The sequence below is a fragment of the Empidonax traillii genome, unplaced genomic scaffold (assembly GCF_003031625.1).
Source record: "Empidonax traillii isolate 1590-97213 ecotype Southwest subspecies unplaced genomic scaffold, ASM303162v1 scaffold91:size2966241, whole genome shotgun sequence".
Lineage (NCBI taxonomy): Eukaryota > Metazoa > Chordata > Aves > Passeriformes > Tyrannidae > Empidonax > Empidonax traillii.
The window spans coordinates 2111497-2135600 of NW_020955284.1; the positions used below are offsets into that span (position 1 = coordinate 2111497).

The following is a 24104-nucleotide window of genomic DNA, read 5'->3' on the forward strand; positions in this document are numbered from 1 at the left end:
AGCCCCTGCTCTTCCTAGAGGCTTTTCCCACAGCATACCCACAGTCAGGCTCAGCTGCAGTCAAACACACCTCATCTCTCCATGAAGAGGAAGACAAAACCTCCCACACCTGTGGCCAACCCTCTGTCCCTCCTAAGGCGTGGGCTCACCTGCAAGGCAGCTGTGGGGGCTCTTAGGGGATGCACGAATTTCTGGTGGTTTATGGAGGGAAAAGAAATTCAGATCTCTTTAACTAGTGCCAGAAACATGAAACCAAGGTCTACGGGGTGGCTCTTCAGGGCAGGTTCTGGTGTATATTAGGAGAAAAAGGACATATGCAAAGGCTGATGTGTGTGTACGTCTGGTGTTATGCTCTCTGTATAGTACCAAGAAATGTAATTAAAATTGTGAATCTAATGAAAATGAAAGCATGGCCAAAGAGGTCAATACTGCACAATGCTGGATGATTGATCTTAATCCAGTAAGGCACTATTTGTGCACCAAATAAATTCTGAAGAGCCACTGGAGTTGCTTAAAGGCTCAAATTTAGGCACACACTTAAAATCTCTGCTGAACAAGGGCCAAAATGTTCAGTACCACCATCTGCAGATATCCAATTTGCCTTGGGCAAAATGTTTCCCTTAACATAATCCAAGGTTTTGTTTGTTTGTTTTTAAGTTGTCTAACTGTTCAGATAGGAGGGAAATGTCCTTTAAATTAAGGAAATTAGCAACAAATATGAATGTTATTAAAAATATGGTAATTATTAAAAAATATGGTAAGAACTATAGGAAAGAAGAAACTGCAAAGAAATGGGGCCTTTAATGAAACTGCTAAACTATGAGCATCCACTCTTCGTTGCCCCATCATCTAACCATGTCTTACTTCTCTCATCAGCCTGCATTAGAGACAGCTGAGAAAGGATTTGGATGGTGACACCTTTATTACTGAAAATCTCAGCTATTATAAATAAAGCAATTAATCACTGTAGTGAGAGCTTAAAATTAGCCCAAGAGTAAATTCTCTAAAATTTTAAAAGCTGACATCTGAAATTCCAGAATGCTGAATGTAATTCTTCAGCAGTGCAGACTAGCAAGAAAATATGCAATCGCAGGGAAGTAAAAGGCATAGATGTGGGTTTTTTTTATTCCTATCTCATTCCAGCCTGATACAGTGAATATCAGCAACAGCCTACCTGTCAAGGTTATATCTGCACCATCATTCTGCAAATCCAGACTCACACCCACACAGCACCACTCTGTCTTTGGGACTCCATTTCAACAAATCAAGGAAGCCAAGTCCCACAGTCACCTAATATGGGTGATGGGAGCTAAAGAATGAACTCCTGCAGTAAAGAGGCAGACTGCATGTTCTTTGTCTGTTTCTGTCTCGGATTTTTTCATTATTACTGTTTTACTTTGGGAAAGCCATGAGCAAAACCAAATCTCTTTTCCAAGCAAATTAACCCTCTGTTTTGTGTACACCCTGTCTTTACAGATTTTCAATAACCTTACGAGCTGTGTACATTAGCTCTGACTATGCCTTCCTGCCTTTGCCTGTACACATAATGACAGCCATACTGAGTGGCTATTACAGTTATCTCACTTTCTGGAGAGGATGGGAGGTAATGATATGTTGCAATATGTGCAATGGGGTATTATAGCTAAATACTCTTTGGAGTGACTGATGAACTCTTTTGCCTGATATGCCTGATATGACAGTTCAAGGCAAGGGATACTTATCCTTCTGTATTCCCTACATTTCCTTCGAGCAGGAGCTAAAAGGTGTGGGCTGGATGGGGGTGGTGGTGGAGGAATTGACGGAGATGCAGCAGAGAGTGAGAGCTGCTGCTCAGTCCCTGGCTGTGGCTGACAAGCACCTTTGCATCACTGTGAAAAACAAGCCTGTACTTCAGCAGACCCAATGCAGCAGCTGAGCTCAGACATGGAATAATGTGAGTGACTATAACCATCAACAAATGATTTCTGAACACTATTTTAAAACCCGAGTCCATTATGAGATTCCTCAAATAACCCAAGGACAGGCCCAGACGCCGATAACCATAGAGTGCTGCTCATGGCCGTGGCAACAGCTCTGTGGTCTCAAACAAAGCCACTTGGAGCTTCCCTGCCTTGGTTTCTTATTTGGGAGAGAAAGACTATCCTCAGCTAAGCAAACAGGTTGAATGAAGAAGTCAGATTCTGTACAGAAAAATACCAAAGCAAAGGCTGCGTGGATCACGGTTGGACTCGATGATCTTAAAGGCCTTTTCCAACCCGAACAATCCTATGATTCCATGACTCTAACTCCCAATTTTTATTTAACCAGTAGTCATTGGTAGTAGGGTCACAAATACCTGGTAGCATATCCCACCCCACTGCCTTAAGGGGAGGCTGAATGACTGCAAAACACTTTGAAACACTGACCACAAGCTCAGGCCACGGGTCTGTTATCCCAGTCTCCTCTTAGTTTGACTTCCTGTACCCCAAAGTAACTGCCTGGGATTCTGCTTAAACTCGAAGAAAATCAGAAATATTTTTATCAATGGTTTTTGAGACTTCTGAAATGTCATTCTGATACTTCCCAGTCAGAGTGGGAGCAGTCTCACTGCTGCCAGTGGCTTCTGAGAATCTCAGTTTTTATGTTGTGTGAGAAATTAAAAACTGTTTCATTTCTTTTCATGCAACTGGGATGCTATATTTGATGGAGATTTATCACTTCCAAATCACATGGCATTTCATGATTTAGTGGGTTTTTTTTATGATTTAGTGGGGCATTTTTCTGCTCACGTTACTATTCCCAAAGCATCCTAGAAAAAGGCAAAAACTCAAGGGCAGTTTTTTTAGCTGAACTGGGCAATAGGAGTCCTTGATAGCTGTCTACAAAGTGTCAATCACCTTTAAATCCCAACCTCACTTACGACGGTTCTCCTTGAGTAAGTGACAAGGCCAGGCTGGCAAAATGAAATTCTTCAGTAATACATTGACAAACTCAGAACCACAGAGCACCAAATTCCCCCTCAGTCTGGATTTGAATGCATAAATAAATAAGGCTCTTCCATTTATTTCTGCTAGAAGACTGCATTATTCCTTTCTGCAATTACTGAAAAATGCAGAGCACAGGCAAGATTTAGTGTCTGAGTTTTTGCTGCAAGACTTATGTCAGTAGAAAGGCGTTTTTGCTCTTGGGAATCAAAGTGAGATTCACCCATTTGTGGCAGGTGTTTTAAGCACTCAGCCTAACAACCTACCCACGCAAGGCACTACAGCAATTCAATGACTAAATTAAATCTCTGAATATTAAATTAATGATGGAAATCTAAAATATTAATATATTCTAATTGAATATTCTCCGATAAATTATCTAGGCATTCTCAGCAATTTGATTTTACTTTCATTTCTTAAGGAACTTTCAGCTGCATAAATACAGCTATTAAAGCAATTCAAAAAGGGAACATTTTCTGCTCAGACAAGAGAACTCTAAACACAAAGAATCTAAAAATTTCTTTCATATGATTGATTAAATCATAGAGCCCAAGACAGCTGAATCATTAAATGACTGCTTTCCTTCAGTCCCTCTGGCTTTAGCAAGGACAATATAAATTCCCTATGGGTCTGAATACAAGGAAATACAATATGTATAATTACAGTATAGGCTTGAATGCTGTTGTAGGAGAATTTTAAATGGAGCATTTATGCTGTAGCTGCACTTCCCAATCCATAATGCTGTATGTGCGTGTGCATGGAAAGCCCATAAAACACTGGGCATCTGCTTCCTCCGACCTAGATTCCCAAATGGCTCACACTGGGGTAGCCCCACTAGCTTTGGCAGAGACTCGTGAATTTACATCAGGATCTGTCCTTCCCTTTCTGTGAAAGCTGGAGACTAAGAATGGCATGGTGATACATCAGGGAGAAGGCAAAAGAAGGGATGTCCTTCGAGGAGTGTATATGGTGTGGGATGTGTTTAGGAACTTGCTTGAAACTACATGTTTTAAAGAAATTTCAAATGGATATGCCAAGAAAGTAACAACGTGCCGTGTTTCCCTTTCTCCACTCATTCCATGAGTCATGTGCCGAGTCCTGGTTTGGTCACACACACACAGGAGTTCAATTCCTGAGCCAAGACTGTGGCAACACAAACACTTAATGAACTATTTTCCTGCTAATCTTTCTCTCTTTGGTTTCAGGTTGTCTTGTGGTGTGAAATCACAGTCAAGAGCCAAGAGCTGTCACAACCTACATCCTTGAAACAGCTTTCAAAGAAAGGCTGTGCCTCCACAGAGCAATATGATCTGCACAATGTCCCATTTCCTCTCCACCCTCTGGGCTTGCTCCTTCTTATCTCAGTCTGACTGTCACAACAAAGACCAAATCTCCTCACCTCTGAATTTCAGCTGGTGATATTCACATGGGTACCAAAAGTGAGGTGCACTGAGAGCCACAACTAGACATTTTTTTCAACTCTGCGTGTGTTTGGTAAGGCAAAAGAAACACCTGTTCCTGTGGAGAACAAGGAAGATCTAGGCCTATTTGTAATCAAGGCTGCCTGCATCTCTCTCAGGAAAAGTAAGGTCTGATGTCCTTTGGGAAGCATTTGCAAGGCCTTTTCTCAACAAACCTTCTCTCACCACAGACAGATGCCATCTGTCTTGCAGCTGGGAGCTAATGGATTCTGCACTGCCAATTTCACAGCAGTGAGCAACTCTGTGATAGAGGAGGCATGAGGGATTTCCTACAATAAAACTATTTAAAACAACTGCAAAAGCACATGCTGAACCAGCCATGATGAGCAAAGGAGATGGCAATATTGAGGGCTGATGGTCCAAGCCGGCGGGGATTTCACAGCTCAGTATGTCTTATGTATCTCCAACGCCAGGATTTTAGATTTTGGAGAACTTTCTCACTACACTGGTTTCCTGCTTCAGGATGGGCTGTGAAGCTCTAGAGTGTATTCAATGTCACAATACAGCCTAATATGTGCTAAACTCACCTCTGGAGTCTTCTAGTGTGTGAAGAGGAGCTCTCTGCACGTGTTGCCACGGTCTTGGCTCTGGTATTGATCTCTCTTCTATGTGTATGTGTGTGTGTGAGACCAAACCAGGACTTTGCTCATGACTCATGGAACGACTGAAGAAAGGGAAATAAGGCACCTTGCTAATTTTTTGACATGTACATTTGAAATTTCTTTAAAACATGCAGTTTAAAACAAGTTCCTAACGTGCTGCACTAAACTCGACCCACCGACGTCACCTCTGCTAAGAAGCAACGCGAGAGTCTTCAGTCTGCTAACTTTCCAAAAACTACTTCAGGGCTTTCTGATTAAATTTACATAAAATGCATTCTTCCTTCTTATTTCCTGTTACTCACTTAGATTATTTCTAGTATTCTTGTGGCTGAGATCACCAGTGCTCGGATGTGAGAGCGCATGCTGTGCAATCAAGGGGGTTTGTAAGAGCACCAAGATCCTGTCTCGGTCATCCTCAGTGGATTTTCATGCTGGTGTAATGAGAATGAACAAGCTGTTTAACATAAGAGATTTAATGGGGGAATACCACATTTCTCAGTGCCAAGATAAATGAAGGCAAGCTGGAAAAATGAGGGTCTACGAAGTTTGAGACAGGAGGATCTTAAGAGCTCTGTGAAGATCCTGGAGAGGATTTGGAAGTCTGGAGCCCTCATAAAGGTGAATATGGTTGCAGTGGTTGATGGAAGAGCCTGTCATGGCATGACCACAGACCAGTCCTGAAAAAGACTGCTTTTTCTTAAAACAAATTATTTTCATGCAGGCCATTGAGATGGACCAAGACCTGCCTTGAAAACTGATTCAAGAATCCTATTAGAAGCAGCTAGAGACTTGCACATGGATGCAAAACTGAGATTCTTTTTGAAGTTCAAAAGAGGATGAAATACAAGATAAGCTAATAGATAATTAGATAATAGATAATTAAGAATTAGCTATGCATGTAGCTAAAAAGGATGAGTCAGTGAGAAAATAGATGGTGCTCAGCAAGGGGGCAACTATTTAATGTATTATCTTAGTTGATCAGTGTGCCTGCATGAGTTATTTGCTTGGAGAAGGAGGGGGATTTCACATTGTTTTTGTATTTTTAATAGGCATTTTTATGGACCTCATAGTTATAATAATGAGAGTACCTGACAATTAGCAATGAAATTATCCTCACTACAGTGAAATATTTCACAGCATGTACAATATTATTCCTAATACAAAGGTGGAAGTGAAGCACAAGGAAATTAAACAGAAGATTTTCATGAATGTTTGCAAAATAAATAAGCATATATCAATAAAATTTGATAACTGTTTTCTCAGCTCAAAAGCAAAAGCAAAATTTGCAAAACATTTTTTTATACTAATAGAAAATATTTTTAGCTTATAAATATCAGATGTTTATTTAAACTCTTCGAAGAGTAAGTAAATCCTTTCAGCAGCCAAAACTAATTAGAAATTCCTATTATTATTTTTTTAGCTATCATTTTTCTGAACTACATTTCCTAGTTAGTGTGGTTGATGTATATGAACAGACACGGATGTTCCTTTGTAAGAAAAAACCCTGTAATTAACAGTGGGGTTTTTTTGGCAGGGATAATGTTCCTTTTTTCTTTTTTTTTTCCTAAAAACTTTTCATTTAATGTATTTTATCAGAATGAAATGGTTTAATGAGCAGAGAATTACAGTTGATCCCAGCTGAACCAGATAGGGCTGCCTTTCGAGGTATGTGGCTCCCATCAAGCTGCATTCACCTTTGCTATGATTTAAACTTCATTCAGGCACAGCCTTGCTAAAAATACTGACAAGTAACTAATCAACTTCCATAAAATGGAATTTTTACCTTCACAATAGGAAGCAGGAGTAGGAGGGAACCTGAAAGATTTGCCTATGCATTTCAAATTAGTCTGACCTATAAAAACGCAAACAGCAAGTGGTACTATGACAATGTACTTCTGGTAGGGTTCTTTCTGGTTTTTTAGTGTTCAGATTTTTCATGCCATCCCTTCCTCTCCTTGGAGGAAGCCAGAACCAAAGATAGCACTACAGAGGGCCTGGTTTCCATTAGTTATACCTCAAAAGTGTAAGCTCAGGCAGGGCTTTCTGGACCAAAAAAAAGGTCAGTGTCCAAGAACCTGCTGGTTCCAGGTTTGAGTGTTTTATATTAAGTAGCAGATAAAACTGTGACAGACCTGCCTCTGTACAAATGGGATCTGAGCTGGAACTTCACATGTGCACTTCTGGTTGCAGTTTGTGAGCAGATGGACACAAAAATATTCAGCGCCCAGTGAGCAAAGGCATAGGAAATCAGATCAAAACTGTTACCTAGATCTAGGAGACAGCAGAATGCTCTAGGGCAATCTGAAGATTATGTGGATGGAAATAATCAGATAGTGCTGGTCTTTGAAGACGTTGATTTGTCCTATTCTGGATAATTAAAGACACAGGGGAAGCTGTAACTCCTGCTAGGAATCACCCAAGCTTCACGTTCAGGCGCTGGCAAACGGGCCAGATGCTGCAGATGAGCAGAAACTCAACCCGAGCCTAAAACATCAGGGGTCTCACGCTTAATCAAGTCGCACTCTTTGTCTGATCTTCTCTGTCATTACGATGCTTTCTGTAAGTCAGGTGAAAAGGAAAGCAGCCCTTTGTAAGCCAATTCTTTCCCCCCTACCCCTCCCCGCCATTTTTACTTAATTTTCAGTGTTTCCTCCAGCTTCTGTATTCGAAAACTGAAATGAAATATCTTGCTGAAAATCTGGGAGCTCTGTGTTTCCATCAGCCAGGTTATCTTTCCAAGGTTACTCATAGTTTAAGTGATGAATATAAATTCTTCTGTGGCTATATAAAATGTATTATTTGCCATTTTTATTAATACTGGAATTTTGCATACTCGAGTCCTTCTGTTTCATCTCCAGACTGTAGGGGAAAAAGTGCCACAGAGATTTCAGTCCTTATAAATCAACAAATTTGCCATGGTAAGCTGGTGCCAAGTTGTCCTCTCTCTGTCTAGTCAAAGCTCAAAAGAAATCAGCAGGGAATGGGACAGGGCCCAAGTTAATTTTTCAAGTACTCCCCTTATTTTTCACAGGAATTCAGGATTTAATCTAAATTATTAATATGATTTAGGAAGATATTTTTGACATATCAGGTCATTTTCCTCTTCAGATATTTCTTCCGCTTAGTAGGACAACGCATTAATGGGTCATTCCATACCCAGCACCACTGACCACACAAAGACTCCTTGGCTTCCCTCCCTGTTTTTCCAGGACAGACATAAAAACATTTATCACCTGCTACTTTTGATTCCTTTTTGCACAAAGAAATGATACCAACAAGCCGAGTTTACCCAATACTTGGTGAACTGGGAACATGCCCTTTCAGTCATTGCATGAGTCATTGTAAAGTCCACCTGAGTTTCCAAAGGACTCAGCAAGTCGTTTGGAAGTACCTTCCTTCCTCCCAGACACGGGCTGTGCAGAAGAGGATCAGCTAATCAGCGTGAAACAGGTCACCATGCAACTCGTGAATCCAGGCACTGTTTCAAGATGACTAGATGAACTTCCTGAGAAGGGATGCCAAGGACACACCACTGCTGCTCAAAATAACTTCAGAAATTTTATAATTGTCGTCATTTTCTTCCAAGGGAAGAACTGAAAGAGTCTGCCAAGGAACTTTATTTATTTTTTTTTTTTACAGCTAATCATTCTACTGCTCCAAAAACTGAAACCAGCACCCACAAGAGGAACGGCAACATGTATTTGCATTTTGCTAACACTTACCAACACCAATAACATATCAACCAAATGTCTCTGTAAAACACTCTTTTTCCCTTCTTTTTCTTTTCCTGTCATCCCATAATCATCACAGAAAAGCACATGGGGAAAACTTGATCTCAGAGATTATCCTTGTGAAGAAACCAGAAACACAGAGAGGATGCAGGATCCATCTGCAGCGGGGGCAGAGAGCCAACCTCCCCCAGGCCACCACACATCTGCACCCGGGACCGGCGGAGGGAGGGGAGGACACAGCACCCCTCGTCGCTGGGTGCCACCAACCCAGCCTTACACCTGCAGCCATTTTCTGGATGAGGGAGTGGGCAAAGGGCCATCTTGGCAGCAATGCCAGAGCCTCTTGAGGGACTGGCTGGAAGGAGGTGATTAGGCTGCCGTCAGCTGGGGAGGGAAACCGGGGCAAGGCGCTTTGGAAAAGATGAGTTTCAGCAGCACGTAAAAGGCCACTATTCTTGCATGAGGGAGGAAGAGCAGAGAGCCTGTGCTTCGAGCCAGACTTCCCACTCCAGAAACCTGGACCACATCTACTGCTTCACCAGACCCACTATGAGATGACCATTTATTATTACCATTATTATTATGATTTTTGTTTCTTATTTTCACTCACCCGAACCAGCTGCTGTGGAAAGGGTCCTCTGGAGTTCTCTGGCACGTTGATGGGTGGGATGACCCAGTCCCTCTTCTGCCTCCGCAGGCCGTTGGCGCTCTGATGCTGCCGCCACGGGAGCAGAGTGTCACTTTGCTGCTGCACCAGGTCTCCAGGTAGTGTCTTCCTGCCTTTTGGCTGTTTTGGAAACAAGAATGCAAAACCAGTTAAGCCTCTTCCTCACTTCTTAGGACTTGTCCCAGCAGCGGCGCTTCCCCGTGTGCAAACGGCCCCACGGAACAAAGACACAATATGCTTTGCTGGCAGCTCTGCTGCCACTTCATTTTCACAAATATATGGAGCTGTCACTCTCAAATCAAGATGCCTCCCAGAATGTATCATCTTCATTACACCAGCTGCAGGGAGATTTAGCAGAACACTGGAGTAAAGAAGTTTCTGCAAATTTCTAATAAATACAATCTACCAGAACACACACAAAAAAGGGAGAGGATTCCTTTACAGTCCATGTTATGGGGCCAGCTTTGTAGTCTGGCACTGAGCACAAGCAAGGCTACAACAACCTGCAGTCTGTGGTTCTGCAGATGTATTCTGCAATCCAACCAACCCCCAACCAGAGGGAGAGTCAGACCCACGGCTGCAAAGGTGCATTAGTTCAGATTCTTAGTGCTTCATGACAAATTTTGCAAGGGCTGGGTTTTGAACATAAATACGAAATACACATCTCCCCGCACTGCCTGCGAACTGGAACACATTTCAGGCAGTAAATTTTCATTATTTGGCATGCCTTTGAGTCCTCCTTTGCAATTTTTTTTTCAATGATAGATTCTGTCCATGGCATACTTTGGCACTGGAAATTTTACAATGCTGTGGAGTAAAAATGGAAATGGTGAGACCCTGGTTTGGACTTAGAGAGACTGCCTCATTACTAGAAAAATTTCTGCCTTACAGAATGATGAATCACTGAAATGTAGATTTGGAAAGGATCTTCAGAGGTTATGCAGTCCCAATACTTAAATACTCTATGGTCTTCTAGGATTTCAGCAATTACTTCTGGAAAGTCTGCAGAAAAGATAACTAGCACAGCTCTTGTTACCATATGGTGACCTGCACTCCCACCAGAAAACTTTCATAAATCACAAAGACTGCAAGTCACATTCTCTTCATTTGAGGTAAGATCCAGTGGGAATACTGTTCTCTGAACTTTACAATTTTCAGTTATTTTTCTCTAAGAACCCCCACAAACCCATGCCCTCAAACACAAGTACAGTGTGGGAAAACCTATCAAAGTAGTTTCTGCGGCTCCTGCCATTTTAAGCCACACTCACTTTTTGTCTCGCTCCAAACATACAAACTCAAACATCCTACAAGCCTTTATCTGTAGGCACTGATTTCAGTGGGAATCATTGCTTCAGGGCTCAGAGTTTGGTGTAAATCCATCTATTAGCACATTTCAATTCCTGATCTGGAAGTGCAGAAAAGCAGGCATTCACCTCAAGACTATATAATGTATGAAAACTAAACAGCCTACGAAAGGCAAACAGTATCTGAACTGAGAGGCGCCTCCAAAGCTGTGTGGCCCCTCTGGACGCTGCGAGCTGGGCACAGCAGACAGGAGCCCATTGCCACAGCTTGATCGTGGCTCTGATCTCTGTTACCTGTGGAGGGCAGACATCCACTGGCTGCAAGGACTGGAAGCATTTCTGCAAAAATGCAGCTATTTTTACGCAGCCCTTAAAAACGAGCCCATTCCGGAGCTGAATTTTCACAGAACAGACAAATATGGTCTTTTCAGTCACACACAACGGCACGTTTCTCAGGTCCTCTCTCACACTCATGCCACCAAGGTGACTGAGGGGTTGTCTTCACCCAAGTGCTGTTTATACACCTTCAACAAGCATCGTCACTAAGCTGCTGCAAAACACAGAACCACGGCTCAATATTTAGAAGTTGTTCTAAAAATACTCACTTAAGTGTGTAATGAACAAAGAAACAGAGTCACGATGCAGTAGTGGGAGACTTTTTTGGGAAAGTCAGGATACTTGTAGGCATTGCTGACCTCCTCCTTCCTCTGGGATGCAATCTGTTATATGTGATAGAGTTTTCATCTAAAGAAGGTGTTATCACCAGAAAGGTATCTTTTCTGAACACTAACGAAAACAATGTTATCTAAAGAAGACACGCAGAAATGCACGTCAACATGAAATAGGGCTGTGAGACATGAGTCACAGAAAAGTGGATATCCTCTATTTTTTTTAATTGGCTTGTGATTCCCAAATGAGGATCCTTTGAGAGCAGGTATTTGGATCAGTTTATATAATTGGCAAGTGAGCATTGGGACAGATTATGAAAGGATGGTCAAATAATTTGTGCTCTGCTGAGTTTACACAGTGGAATGAGTCTGAACTAAAGACAGACTTGAGAATTAACATGAATCCCAAAGCTCCATGTATACTGAAATAATTAGTGTCAGCTCAGCAAGGAAATACCGGCCTTTTTAGTCTGTATGAAATACTTGCTGGCAGGTGACTAGACAGTGACTAGCTTGCTTGTCACTCTTGATGATGTTTTCCTACATTAGAATAAATCATCAACATGACTCTGAATTTGATATGTAGAATTTCAAAAGCATCTTGCAACAACAATTTTTTTTTTTTTTAAAAACAACAGCTCTTTTTTATCTTCATTTGTTGACAATGCATTCTCATGACCTTAATTTCTCTGGTGTTGTTTAAATACGTTGTACATGTTTTCTGTTGTTTAAAAGCTGCGAGACAAATGCAGTAACAAAGTCTGGTGAGTATAAATGCCAGAACTATTCAGATCTTTGACTGAAACATCCAAGAACATCTCTGGAATAACAGCATCAACTAAGAGCGAGCCCCAGAAAACTCTCCTGTGTTTTCAAGTTTACAAGAATCTAAAGTTCAACTCAAAAGCAGAATGTGACACCAAATTCAATTAATTCTAAAATACAGCTTCCAATCCTGGTTTTGATGAATAACAGTTTTCATTGAGATAACAACTGCTCCTTCTCTCATGGCCTCACAGGCCATATGCTTTCTGGAATTTCAAGACATTTGGAAAAGATAAAATATTATCACTACCTTTTGCAGTGTCACCAGAACAAAATCTGCCCATAGTCCTTCCCACAATCAAGTTGAGCACCTCTAGTGCCGCTGCTTTAGGGTGGTTTCCCTCCTGTTGTTTTTGTGAGGTGCCATCCCCTTCTTCCATATGGCACAAGGGGAATGGGCACATGAAGTCTGAGAGAGGGTAATCCATGAAACGTGGGCCCAGTGGAAAGAGAAGTCCACTCTCCATTCCAAAAATTACACGGTGACATTTATAATTCGTTATGATAGAACCAAACATGGAACATGTGAGCATGGTCTCTGGTGATACACAGATAATTAAAGGAGGATATAAAATAGTCAGATAATTCAGTAATTATGCCTGTCTATCATTTTAGGACACTGATAAGCTAGAGGAACACAGAGGAGCCATAACAGATGAAAACCTTCAAGATCAAGGAGAAAAAGTAATTAAAAAGTGTGGGATGAAGAAAAACAACAGGAGAAAAGCCCATGCTGGGATATAAACTTGTTAGGAGAGTTTGGATTCAGTGGGATCTAATGCCTCAGTGTTCATACTGGGGTAGAATCTTTCAGAGCTTGCCAAGGATGAGATGCAATGTGTGCTGGGGTGACTGTATTATTTAAAGTCCACATTCTGCACGCATTCTGCAAGGAAAGGAAATTTCTTCTCACAGGTTGCTCCACAGAAGGTGTAGGGGTGTCTTGAAGTCGATCTCAGTAACTTCAGTGGCATCTCACAGGAGTCATTTCCAGTCCCTTTTCAGTCTAGCCTTGCCTTTAACAATGGTGAATACAACCTGCTGTGTTCAGAACAGGACAGAGCTAAACCCCTAAAGGACTGTCAGACTTCAACCAGGTTTAGGAAACCTGACTCCAAACTGGTGAGCACTGGGGTGCTTCAACTAACTCCACTTACACCGTGATTCTTGAGAGCTCAGGAACATTCCCTGTCTGCACTTGGCACCAGCAATAAAGGCAGAATTGCCATCTAGGAAGTCCACAAGCTCCTGTCAGTGTTGGTCTGCGGCTCGTCAGCCTTTCATTTGTTGGGAGACTCAGACTAAACTCAACCTCTACTCACAAAAGAGGGCGAAAAATAACTGACTGACAGAATGGGGCACGTTGGACCCCCCCCCCAGCCCCTCAAGCCCCGTCCTGCTCGTGACAAGAAAGGCTGCGAGCCACTGACTTTTCAGTAGCGCACAGATAAAACCAGTGAGTGTGAAGGAACACCAGCTTTCACCTTCCGCTACACTTAGCACTAGCCAGTCTCGCCAGCTGGCTCGTCTCCCCTCCCAGCCAACCTGCCTTTGATATCCGTCAGCCTCTGGCTACGGAGACATCTGGAAGTTATTATCCAGCAGAGCGTATCACAAACCCATTTACATAATATAATATCATATTTTGTGTTCCTGCTTAGCTGAACATTTTGGATCACTCGAATGTTTGGGTAAATAAGCCACCATTCCCTGCATATAAATAACAGTGAGTCTTAGGGTACGTTTGCTGGAGATTATTCATTTTATGGGGCTCGGCCTGCAAAATGAAATGCTCTGGATTCAGCACTAAAATACATTATTCTTGCAATTGCAATAAAAAGTACCTGCAATTGGAGGAGAGGAAATAAGGTCTTTATTTCCCAAGTATCAAAATTATTTATGATTTAACCTGTTTTATTTACATGCCAGTCTTATTATTTTCATAGGATCTTTAACTCTTCACACTAGACATATTTCAGAAAAGAAATAGTACTTGGGTTGCTTTGTTTCTAGTGTCACTCCTAGGGTTTAACAGCGGCAATGTGTTTTTTAATATATTTTTATCAATACAACGGGATACAAAGCCACCTTTAGTCCATTGCTCAAACATATTTCCCTTCAGCTCCTACATCAATACACATTTTGAAAACTGGTACCATTTTCTACCAGGGAGAAAAAAAAAATCTATTTAAAAATATTTAATCTGAAGCATTTTTTGTTCGTTTCCATGGTAGCTGCAAAGAGGACAAGAGAAAATGATATTTACCAAACAGAAAATAAGACAATGAAAATAGAGCTTAGTTTTTTAACAAAGGGAACATGAGAGCACTGCAAAATAAACATTTGCATGAATTCTGTTCTAAGGAAACAACATTTTGCTGACATCAGGGACGGCAGTGGAGGACGAATGAGCCCTTTTTTCCCAAAATGCACCATTTCCCCAGTTTTTGATCTTTTAGTAGAGAAAGATATTTCATTTTGTGTTCTCATACAGTAGAATGAAAGGGTTGCAGAACAAACAGCAAATTTATTTATTTTAGGGTAATTGATTCCTTTTTTATTTAGGTCATTGCTGAATTTGCCAAAGTTGGAGAAGGGAAAAGAAGTAGTTTTAAAAAGATCAAACTTTTTATTTTAGACTTTCATTTATTATAGTCATGCTACGTGAAGGTATTATTTAGGAACTGGTAGGGAATCCATAATCTGTTTTTCTCCTTATCCACATTCTAGAACTCTGTGATGCCTATCTATATTAGCTCTATTTACTAATAGTTGTAAGCTGTGGTAAATTTAATCGAAGATAACTTCAAGTCACATCCCATTACATTCATGGCATAAACTGCTATTCATGAATGATTTGTGTCAAAGTGCTCTGAAAACCAGTGTTTTAGCAGCAAGATGTTCCAAGATTCACAGTTCTTCAGCAGGGGCATTAAATTAATGTGTTTGCAGAGAAGCCACTAATTGACAACGAGATGTGATCTTGGCAGTAGACTTCCACTTTAAAGATAATGAACAGTGTTCAGACACAGAGAAGAACCTCCCCTGCTCCTAAAACCATAGTAATAATTTCTGGTATAAACAGGAATAGAGGGAACCAATCCTGACAGGGCATTTCAAGCACCCAAGCAAGCTGTTTGATCATCACGACTTCCAAAAGCAAACAGTGGAATCGCGGCGTTCGTGACCTTTATCAAATCTGGCTACGTACAGTCAGGAATGTTATGTTTGGTTAGGAACTCATTAAACAAAATTACCTCTCCATTTATAGAAACCATACAAGTACAGTATAAAACATTTTAATTAAATCAGCTAGTTAAGCAAAAATTCATTACTTTTTGTTTTTATCAGCTAGCAGTGGGGCTGCATGGAGCAGTTCACATTAGAGTCAATTAGTAAGAAAAATTGTCAGATTTGGCAAGAGCGTGAGCTTCCAGAACACATCAGCTGACAGGGGAGAAAAAGTTTGACTAAAAGCTAACCAAGTTACTGCCCTCAGAGGAGGAGAATGAGCCATGTAACACACAGACATGCATCAGCCATGCCAAACCCCCTCGTTCCCAAGGAATCAGAGTCAAAGCTCTACATGCCCTGTTCCTTGAGAGCTGAAAAATGAGGCATGAATGCAAATTTAACGTTGTTAGGTAGCTGGCTGGCTTTGCAGGCTTAGGAAAATTTTATCTGATAGAACTAATGGAATGTGATCAGTGTGACTGAGGAATCAAAATGTTCCTTAGCGTTGTAGGGCTGCAAAGCAAGGGAAAAGCTGAAGAAGAGTAACAGGTAAAACTAGAAAAAATTTAAATAGGGAGAACACAACACACGGGCTTGTGAGTCAGGCAGAAGATCCCTTCTTTGCAAAAGGTACAGTAGGGCCCTTAGTGGGCAACTGTAATTAAATGCTAAGTCTGGACTCCAGAGAAAAGAGATACCCACCAGCTCTGGGCATAACCCACGTGGTTGCCATAGAAGGCTCTTATTTAAGAAAAAAACAAATACATGTTATTGTCCTTAATCAGAAAGCCTCACAAGGTTGGTGGCCCAGGTGAGGACCGCTTGGAACACACACACAGGCTGCTGGTCACACACACACATTTCCCTTTGGGGCCAGAATGGGGCTTTTCAGGCAGCTGCTGACCAGGTGACCCTGCTGGGACAGGAGGTGTTGATTTCCCAGTACAATTTAACTGAAATTTAGAAATCCCCTGAACTCATCCACACCTTCTGTTAGCCTAAAGGTTTGGTAGGCCATCACCAGTTTAATTTGGAAGCTGGTAAGTCACAGAACATTTCAGTAGGCTTCACTTCTGTGCTGAAGAGCAGGGCCACCTGCAGGCAGTGTGCTCCTGCTCATTACCGAGCAGACACAAAATGTGAACGGTGTCTCTAAGGTGAGGGAAGTTTTGACTGGGGTGGAGAGGCAGAGCTGCCTTCAAACTTATTCTACAGCACTGCACAGATGATTACAGGCACCTCCTGGCCGGCGCACTGCTTTCAGGGTTTCAAATGCTCTTCCTCTTCCATTCCCTGGAAGAATCACACACCAAAGCAGGCACACAAGAACTCCATCTGCCTTTGGTGGAATCTTTTATGGTTCCCACAGGTTTCCAGCACCTGTGGTACTCTTCTTGTCATTGTCAGGCTTTGAATATTGCAAGAGTGTTCAACGAACAGAAGAAGATGACAAAGATGACATCATCCCCAAAGCACAGCTCTCGATGTACTTTTCTTTCTCATTTTAAGGCTTGAACATCTTACCCCGACATGAAAAGTTCTGATGAGGCTGTTTCCTTGCAAAGCTCCCCACATCAACTTGACCTTTTCACATTGCCTTTTGTAACATCTAATCTCGCAGTGCTTCTCAGGTAGGGTTGTTTAAGAAACATCTAAATTACTGTTGTACTCTCCCTTCTAGTGTTTACAAAATGCCACTTCTATCTCCAAGTTAATGTCATTCTCATAATTGGGAGAAACCATACACAATGGCTTCAGAACTAGAAGTGCTTCTCAAGAGCATGGCTATTAAATTACAAAATACTCATATATTTGTTACCTGTTCGGATACCCACAGGTCGGAAATAAAGGTGGTAGATCTTGTCACTTACAATGGGGTAAAAACCTCTACTGCAGCTTCATCTTGCCCCACTAATTCTGCACATATCTTGAGAAAAATGTATGAAATATCTGGGCTAGCAAGCTGAGTTCTTCCTCCCAGATAAAACTTGTAACGAATAATTTAAAACATAGTTCCAAAACACATTCCTTTTGCTTCTAGACGTCAGACTACTACAAGTGCTCTTCATCACAGAAAGCAGAGGGAGCAAGTCTACTCCTTAACAAGCCTGTGAAAAATTTTAATCTCATTTTATTTTTCTAAAGCCATGAGGTTCAAAAGATAACATGAATTAAAATAATCATAATGAATTAAATGTAACAATAGTACTTTCCTTCCTAATGTTTGCAAGTACAAAGATCACAAGAGATTTAAGAGATCACAAGCACCACTGCTACTTTAGCACAAAGCAAAGTAATTCAGTCTGGTGCTTCTCCTCAGCGCTAGCGTGAGAATTTGCCCTTTCAAGTTATCCTTTGGTTATTTCAAGAGGCTCTTGAGAAAAGACTGTTCTTCTTTTATTCTCCAATTTCAGAGTGCACCTAAGCAAACGCTTAAATTTGACCATGAGAACACATTCCATTCATCTCCATTTGCAAGACGAAATTTAAGAGGGAGTTTTAAATGCTTTGCTGGATGGGGACAGTGTTTGAGATCCCACTGGCACCGCCAGGCCCTCAGCCCACCCTGCCCAGCTGGACACCCATCCCTAGATGCTCCTCCTCTCTCCTGCAGATGGCCATGCCACAGGGCCACCACCACATCCAGCAGGAGAGTGGGAGGAACCCAAACCCTTTTTCACACTGAGCTTGTACCTACCAAGCTGTCTCAGCTTGCTGGGCTAAGGGCAAGATATGTGGACACTCATAGCCCCTAAAAACAAGGTTTATTTTATTGCATTTGCCTGCATGAAGCAATTTTTATCTTTACTCAAACTCATGTTTACACCCAACTGTCCACGGATTATCACAGCAATGACGGGGGTTTTTTTAGGGTATTCAGTCCAAAATGTGTCTTTTTGAAGTGGCAGTCAGACTTCAGCAGTTACCAACAAAGAACACGAAATCAGAGGTCAAAAGCTTTGATCTCACAAGGGCAAGGCACACATCACAGGCAGGAGCACACAGCAGTCCAAGGGGTTTGTTTTATCAGAAAAAACTTATTTCCGCGTAGGCAGTTCAATCCTTAGGACTTCTTTTTGTTTGAAGGAAGACAGATCTGGAGTGAATTTCACTTATGGATGATCTCTCTAGCACAGCTTTGAGCCTGACCCTTGGTAAGATGCTGACTCCTTAAGAACTAAATGCAGCAAGTGCAGCGCTTGGAAACTTCTCGTAGTGGGCTGATTTTCTGAGGCAATGAGCACCTGTATGTCACATCTTATCTTGGCTTCAGCACAAGGCAATGGGATTCAACATACCTGAAAATCAGGCCAAGGAAGTTCACGTGTTTTCACAAACATCACTTTCGTCTCTGGCAATGATTACATGCGAGATGTTCAAGTTCGCTTAAGCGTGAGGTCAGACAAGTTCACCAGATGCATCTTCATTAGACTTGCACAATTATCCTGAGTGGTCTCACTGGTAACAATTATATGATACTTATTTATTAGTCATCTGCTTTCTCATCTTTTCCACTGATCTGATTTGTTAAAACCCCAAACAGTGTTTCAGAAGTTACCTAAAGGAAACAGAAATCTCTGCATGTACCCACTCCAACTGATAAATCAAGGTCTTGCTTCACTGATGAGATACAGAAATAAAAGTTGCTCCAACTGCCATTTTGCTGGAATTAGTTGCTGCCTTGGATCCCCCTCAGAGGCAGTCAATGAGGACAGCCCAACATAATGACTCAGTCTTTAAAATATGCGTCAACATGGTCAGAAAAAGGCAGGATGACAAATACAGCCTCATTTCTTCAGCCCCTCTCTAGGGATAACACAGTTTGATGGGCAAACTCTCATCACCCCGATGCCATGGATAACATCTCATGCCCATGCAGGGGCAGGAAGGAGGAAAGGAAGGGAACATTTTTTTTCCCCCATTTCTTCCAGGTCCATCCACTCGAGAGCATCAGAGATATTGGAGTCACTGGAAGCACAGCTCCTACTTAAGCTCTCATTTTCTTCCCTCAAGGGAAAGCTACATCTTCCTGTCTCCTCAGCCTCGTGCAGAGCATCCTGGCTGCACAATAACCCAGGTCATGAACAGGAGCAGTGCTGAATAAGCCTTTCCTTGCCCGGAGACCTTTGTGCTTGTGATCAGCAATAAAAGGCTGCACTGAAATTTAAAACCTTAGCCAGGTAAAATAGCACAGATGATTATTTAAAGGCTTTAAATTAAAAAAAAAAAAAATACAAACCCTCTGGCTGTAAGAATCAGCTTTTCATATTCACATTGTATAGCTGTGGACTCATACCTGGGTTATAAATGAAGCCCAAAATAAGATGAGATGTGATAAAACACAAGTTGGGCTTAAGCAAGGATGGATTTCTGACAGCAATTCTTGATGTTTTAAATACTAGCTGCATTCTCATATATTTCCAAGTTTAATTGCACAATTCCCAGTGACTTAACATTACAAAAATTTCCATATTTCCATGCTCAGAATTTGAGAATCTCAAACAGTGAGAAACTTTGGTTGACATATAAATGATTCAAGGAAAACAGTATGTTTTTTTTTTTCAAAAATAAGCCAATGGCAGCAGATGACTGACATCCTACATGTGCTGAATATATCCTCTACCTCCAAGCTCTAGTGCTGTGAATTCCTTTCTGAGCTGTATTTCTATGATCCTGATCCTAACTTATGAGCTGAGAAGTACAGAAAAATAGATACATACATAAATACAGAAGAAAATTTGCTAGATATGCCTTAACATGCTTAGACACATGAAGGGACTGAAAAATAAAGATAAAAATCAGTATGAGTGAGAGGACCAAAACTTCAGATGGGAGAAGCCAACCCAGGGAGCAGAGGAAGTTGATTAGCAAGGAATGATGAGGAAGAGTGGGGACTGATGGACACGGGGGGGGGGGGGGGAGTGAAGCCCAAATGGCACAATTTAACTACTCATGTACTTGGGAAGACTTGAGTTTCTGCAGCTAAAAAAGAGGACACTCTGAAAACTGAAGTCCTCAGCAATGCCACTGTTCACAAATACGATCTTTCACTTTTGGCTGAATCAATATAAAACTTCTCAAAATAATAGCATGCACTCTTAGAAAAGAAGACTGCTAATTCCAGATAAGTAAAGCTTGGTTTTATGTTGTTTTCTTCTGGAGCATTATCCCACTCAAATTCATCTTTCATAAATGCTGACACAAGCCACAAAGACGTTATATTATTTCATAAAATAGCTTTTTTAATTTTATCTTTTTTCTCTTTTTTCTTTTCTTTTCTTTCTCTTTTCTTTTTAATTTTTCTTTTTTATTTTCGTTTTTCTTTTCCTTTCTCTTCTCTTTTTTCTTTTCTTCTTTCCAAATTATACCCACAGCTTCAACTCATACTTTCAATTGCAAGAACAGGCAGCCAGACAAGAACAGCAGAAGAAACTTTATCTTAAGTATTTATTGTTATGCCAGAATATCACTCAGTTTCCTCTGGGGTAATTCAGCACTCCTGTGGGAAATATGTGACCTCATTTGCATTTTCTAATTGAATTGCTATCAGGTTTCCTGCAAGACTGAACAAAAAAGTTTCTGGAGTTACTAACATCACTTGTATTAACCAGAAAAAAAAGTTTACATCCAAGTGTTTGCTGAGGAGGAGGAGAAATGGATGCTTCATGTCTCAAAAAATACATTTTTGAAGTATTTGCCTTCTTTGCTATCATTTTTTCCTACTAGCATGACACTTTGCTGTAGTAGTTGGAATTTTTTCATTACAGTGGTTACCACTGAAATTGGCAGGTTTTCCCAGGTTATTCTAAAGCAATTAGCACATTTATAAGGCCAACCCTACGAAGGAGGAGAAACTGTCACTGTATTGGTTCACTCAACATTAAAATGTCAGCTTGCACCAAGAGCAACACACAGCTGAGGGATCTGAGGTGCAGGCACAGCCACCAAACCCTCTGATTTTGCAAAGAAAGAACACAAGGGGAGGACTGTCCTGACAAAAGCCATCCTGAACTGATCTCCCACCCTGGAACCATGCTGGCAACCACCAAAGCTCTCCCAAGCCCATTAAGCAGATTTCCAGTCTTACATATTGTGACAAGAAAGGATCACAAATCCAAAGGATCATTTATTGAGGGTTTAATCCTCCATGGTCTCCTGGAAAGTAGCTTACTGCCTCCACTGTGCAGGCAGGCTCACTCCTGGTCTCCCAAAATCTCAGCCAGTATCCCAAAAACGCCGACTCCTCCTCCAACATTTATTTGGCATTATAACCTCCACAATAACCCAAATGTCTAATAATGGCCATTCCAGGAAGGCTGGTTTTCAGGAAGCTTTAATCCATGGATAATTGTGAACTAAATTCTGATTTATCCTTTCAGAGGTGGCTCAGAGGGACAGTAGTGCTGCCTTTGCTGGGGGCCATCGCTCGTGGAAATGCCCACAGGAACACAGAGGATGGGTGAGCAAGGCACAGGGACCTGTTTGTGCTGCAGGTGCCAACAAACAGCCACCAGCAGGTGTGGTGAGCAAACTTTATGCCATTTATTTCTAATGTCTGGGAACTGTTCAGCGTTTTTCACGAAATCAGTCACAAATTTACAAAGTGAAAGGGAAATGGAGGGATGCGCCTCAACAGAGATCTCTCCCCCTCTCTCAGGTCACCTCCTCCTTTCTCTCCCATATTTGCCATCTCCATATCCTGAATATAACACAACAGTCTGAAATGTCTTAAAAAAAAAAACTATGTAGCACTGCTTGAGACATATTATACTATATATACAAACCCAAATGTGAAATCTGCTTCTAGTAAAAGGCACAAAGCATATCAGGGTCATGGCCTGAAACATATTGAACTGGATATTGTTAGGTTTGGGGGTTTCATCATAAAGACTATTATTTTTTAAAATAATCGCATAATCATATTTATTTCTTTACCAAACAAAGGATTACTTGGCTTCCAAAAACCACTAGTATTTAAATAAAACACAAGTCTGATGCCTGCTATAGCAACCCACCATGAAACTGCTTATGACCTTGTCATTAGTCTTGTTTCCGTATTTTTTTGGCCTCAAACTACACACTAATAAGGCTTTTAGAAAGCAGGGATATGAATTTTAAGAAGCTTAGCTCTCTCTCTTTTCAACCAGAGTTCAGCTTACATTAACATTAGATGAATTTCCAAGCAAATATTCTGCTAAAACAGAAATGTGTGCTTATTTAGTTTTCTTTCTGCTACACTGAGAAGAAATTTAAAGCAGTATATAAGACATCTTACTTTGTTCCTTCAATATTTAATTACTTTTAGAAGGAAGCAGTATTTCTTTGGTTAGAAAATGGCAAATAGAGTTGACATAACATACAGGACTTAATTACATCTTGCAGAAGCCCAAGCCTTACTGAAGAGCAGCAGAAGTGTATTTATGTGACTCTAAGCCATGCAAAAACTCAGGGGTCAGCCCACTGGGCAGCTGCAAGATTTGAGTCTGTCCAAGTCTTTTCCTTTTTGTTTCACACGGGGCAAAAATTCTCCCAAATGGCACAGACTCACAAGGTGAAGTTCTAACAGTATGACATGGAAAGTCTTTCCCTCTTCCCCCATCCTGCCCTGCCCTCTCTGTCCAAGCACTGCAAAAAGGAGGAAAGGAGAGATTGGCCAGTCTTGCTATTTTGACCACTGTTGTGGTGCTTTAATCCCAACTACAGCCACGGCCAAGAGACATCCCCTGTCCCTGAAGGAGACACGACTGCTCCCAGGGCACACACCTTCATCCTTGCTCCACAAGTCTTCAAGGTTCAGCATTAAATCAGTCTCTTTAAACAATTCCCTGCCAAATCCTGCCTAAATGTAAGCACCCAACCAGCCCAGCAGTGCATCGCTGGAGTTGGCACCAGACAAGATAACTGCGTTTACTCAGGGTAGTAGAGGATCTTCGGCCCAGACTAACACTGAAAAGCAAAAGGTGAACTGCTGCTGCCAAAAATGAGAGGGAAGAGGTAGGAAAAAGACAGCTACTCAAGGGGCAGATCAGAAGAAATGCATTTTCATGGAGCAGCCCCCCCAATTCCAATGGTTCTGTGCAGCCCACCACTGCATTTATCTGTGGGAACGCTGCTCTCAGACTGCTGGGCAGGGATAGACCCCTCCTGCTTTTCAGCTGCGTGTATGGAACTAAAGCAGAAAGAAACCATCTGTAACCTTCTGTCTGACATACTGAATGGCACTGGCTTTTCACTGTCAGGGCTGGGGAAGGGAAGGTGCTGGCACTGAGCAGAGGGGACATTTGGCACTGCGGTGCCACGTTGTGCTTCGCTGCCTGCACCACGTGTGAGCATGTGTTCCTTATCAGGCAGCAGCAATGCTCCCTGTCCTTGCATTGGAAGGAACAAGCCCAAATCTCCCCTTTGGAAGCTGCAGGGCTATGCAGATGGCTCACAAGAGAAAGGAATAACTGTGAAAACCAGGGAGACGTCTCAGCAGCATGGCAGAGCAGCCAGCGCGTGACTCCAGGTCTGTGCTGTCACAAAAGAAATCTGAGCTTACAACCACGAAGAAGATGGTTGACTTTGACTCTGCACTCTTCACTGGCAGGTTATGCTTGAAGTCAAGAGAGATTGTTAGCAGTGAGAT

General features: G+C 41.6%; 1 protein-coding gene across 1 annotated transcript in view; it reads right to left on the reverse strand.

Annotated features, from left to right (window-relative positions):
- CDH4 (cadherin 4) overlaps nucleotides 1-24104 on the reverse strand; it is a 421930-nt gene that overhangs the window by 146820 nt on the left and 251006 nt on the right. Inside the window, exon 4 of the mRNA XM_027881637.1 lies at nucleotides 9388-9564. Within this exon, the coding sequence (XP_027737438.1) occupies nucleotides 9388-9564 (177 nt within the window). The remainder of the gene's footprint in view (nucleotides 1-9387; nucleotides 9565-24104) is intronic.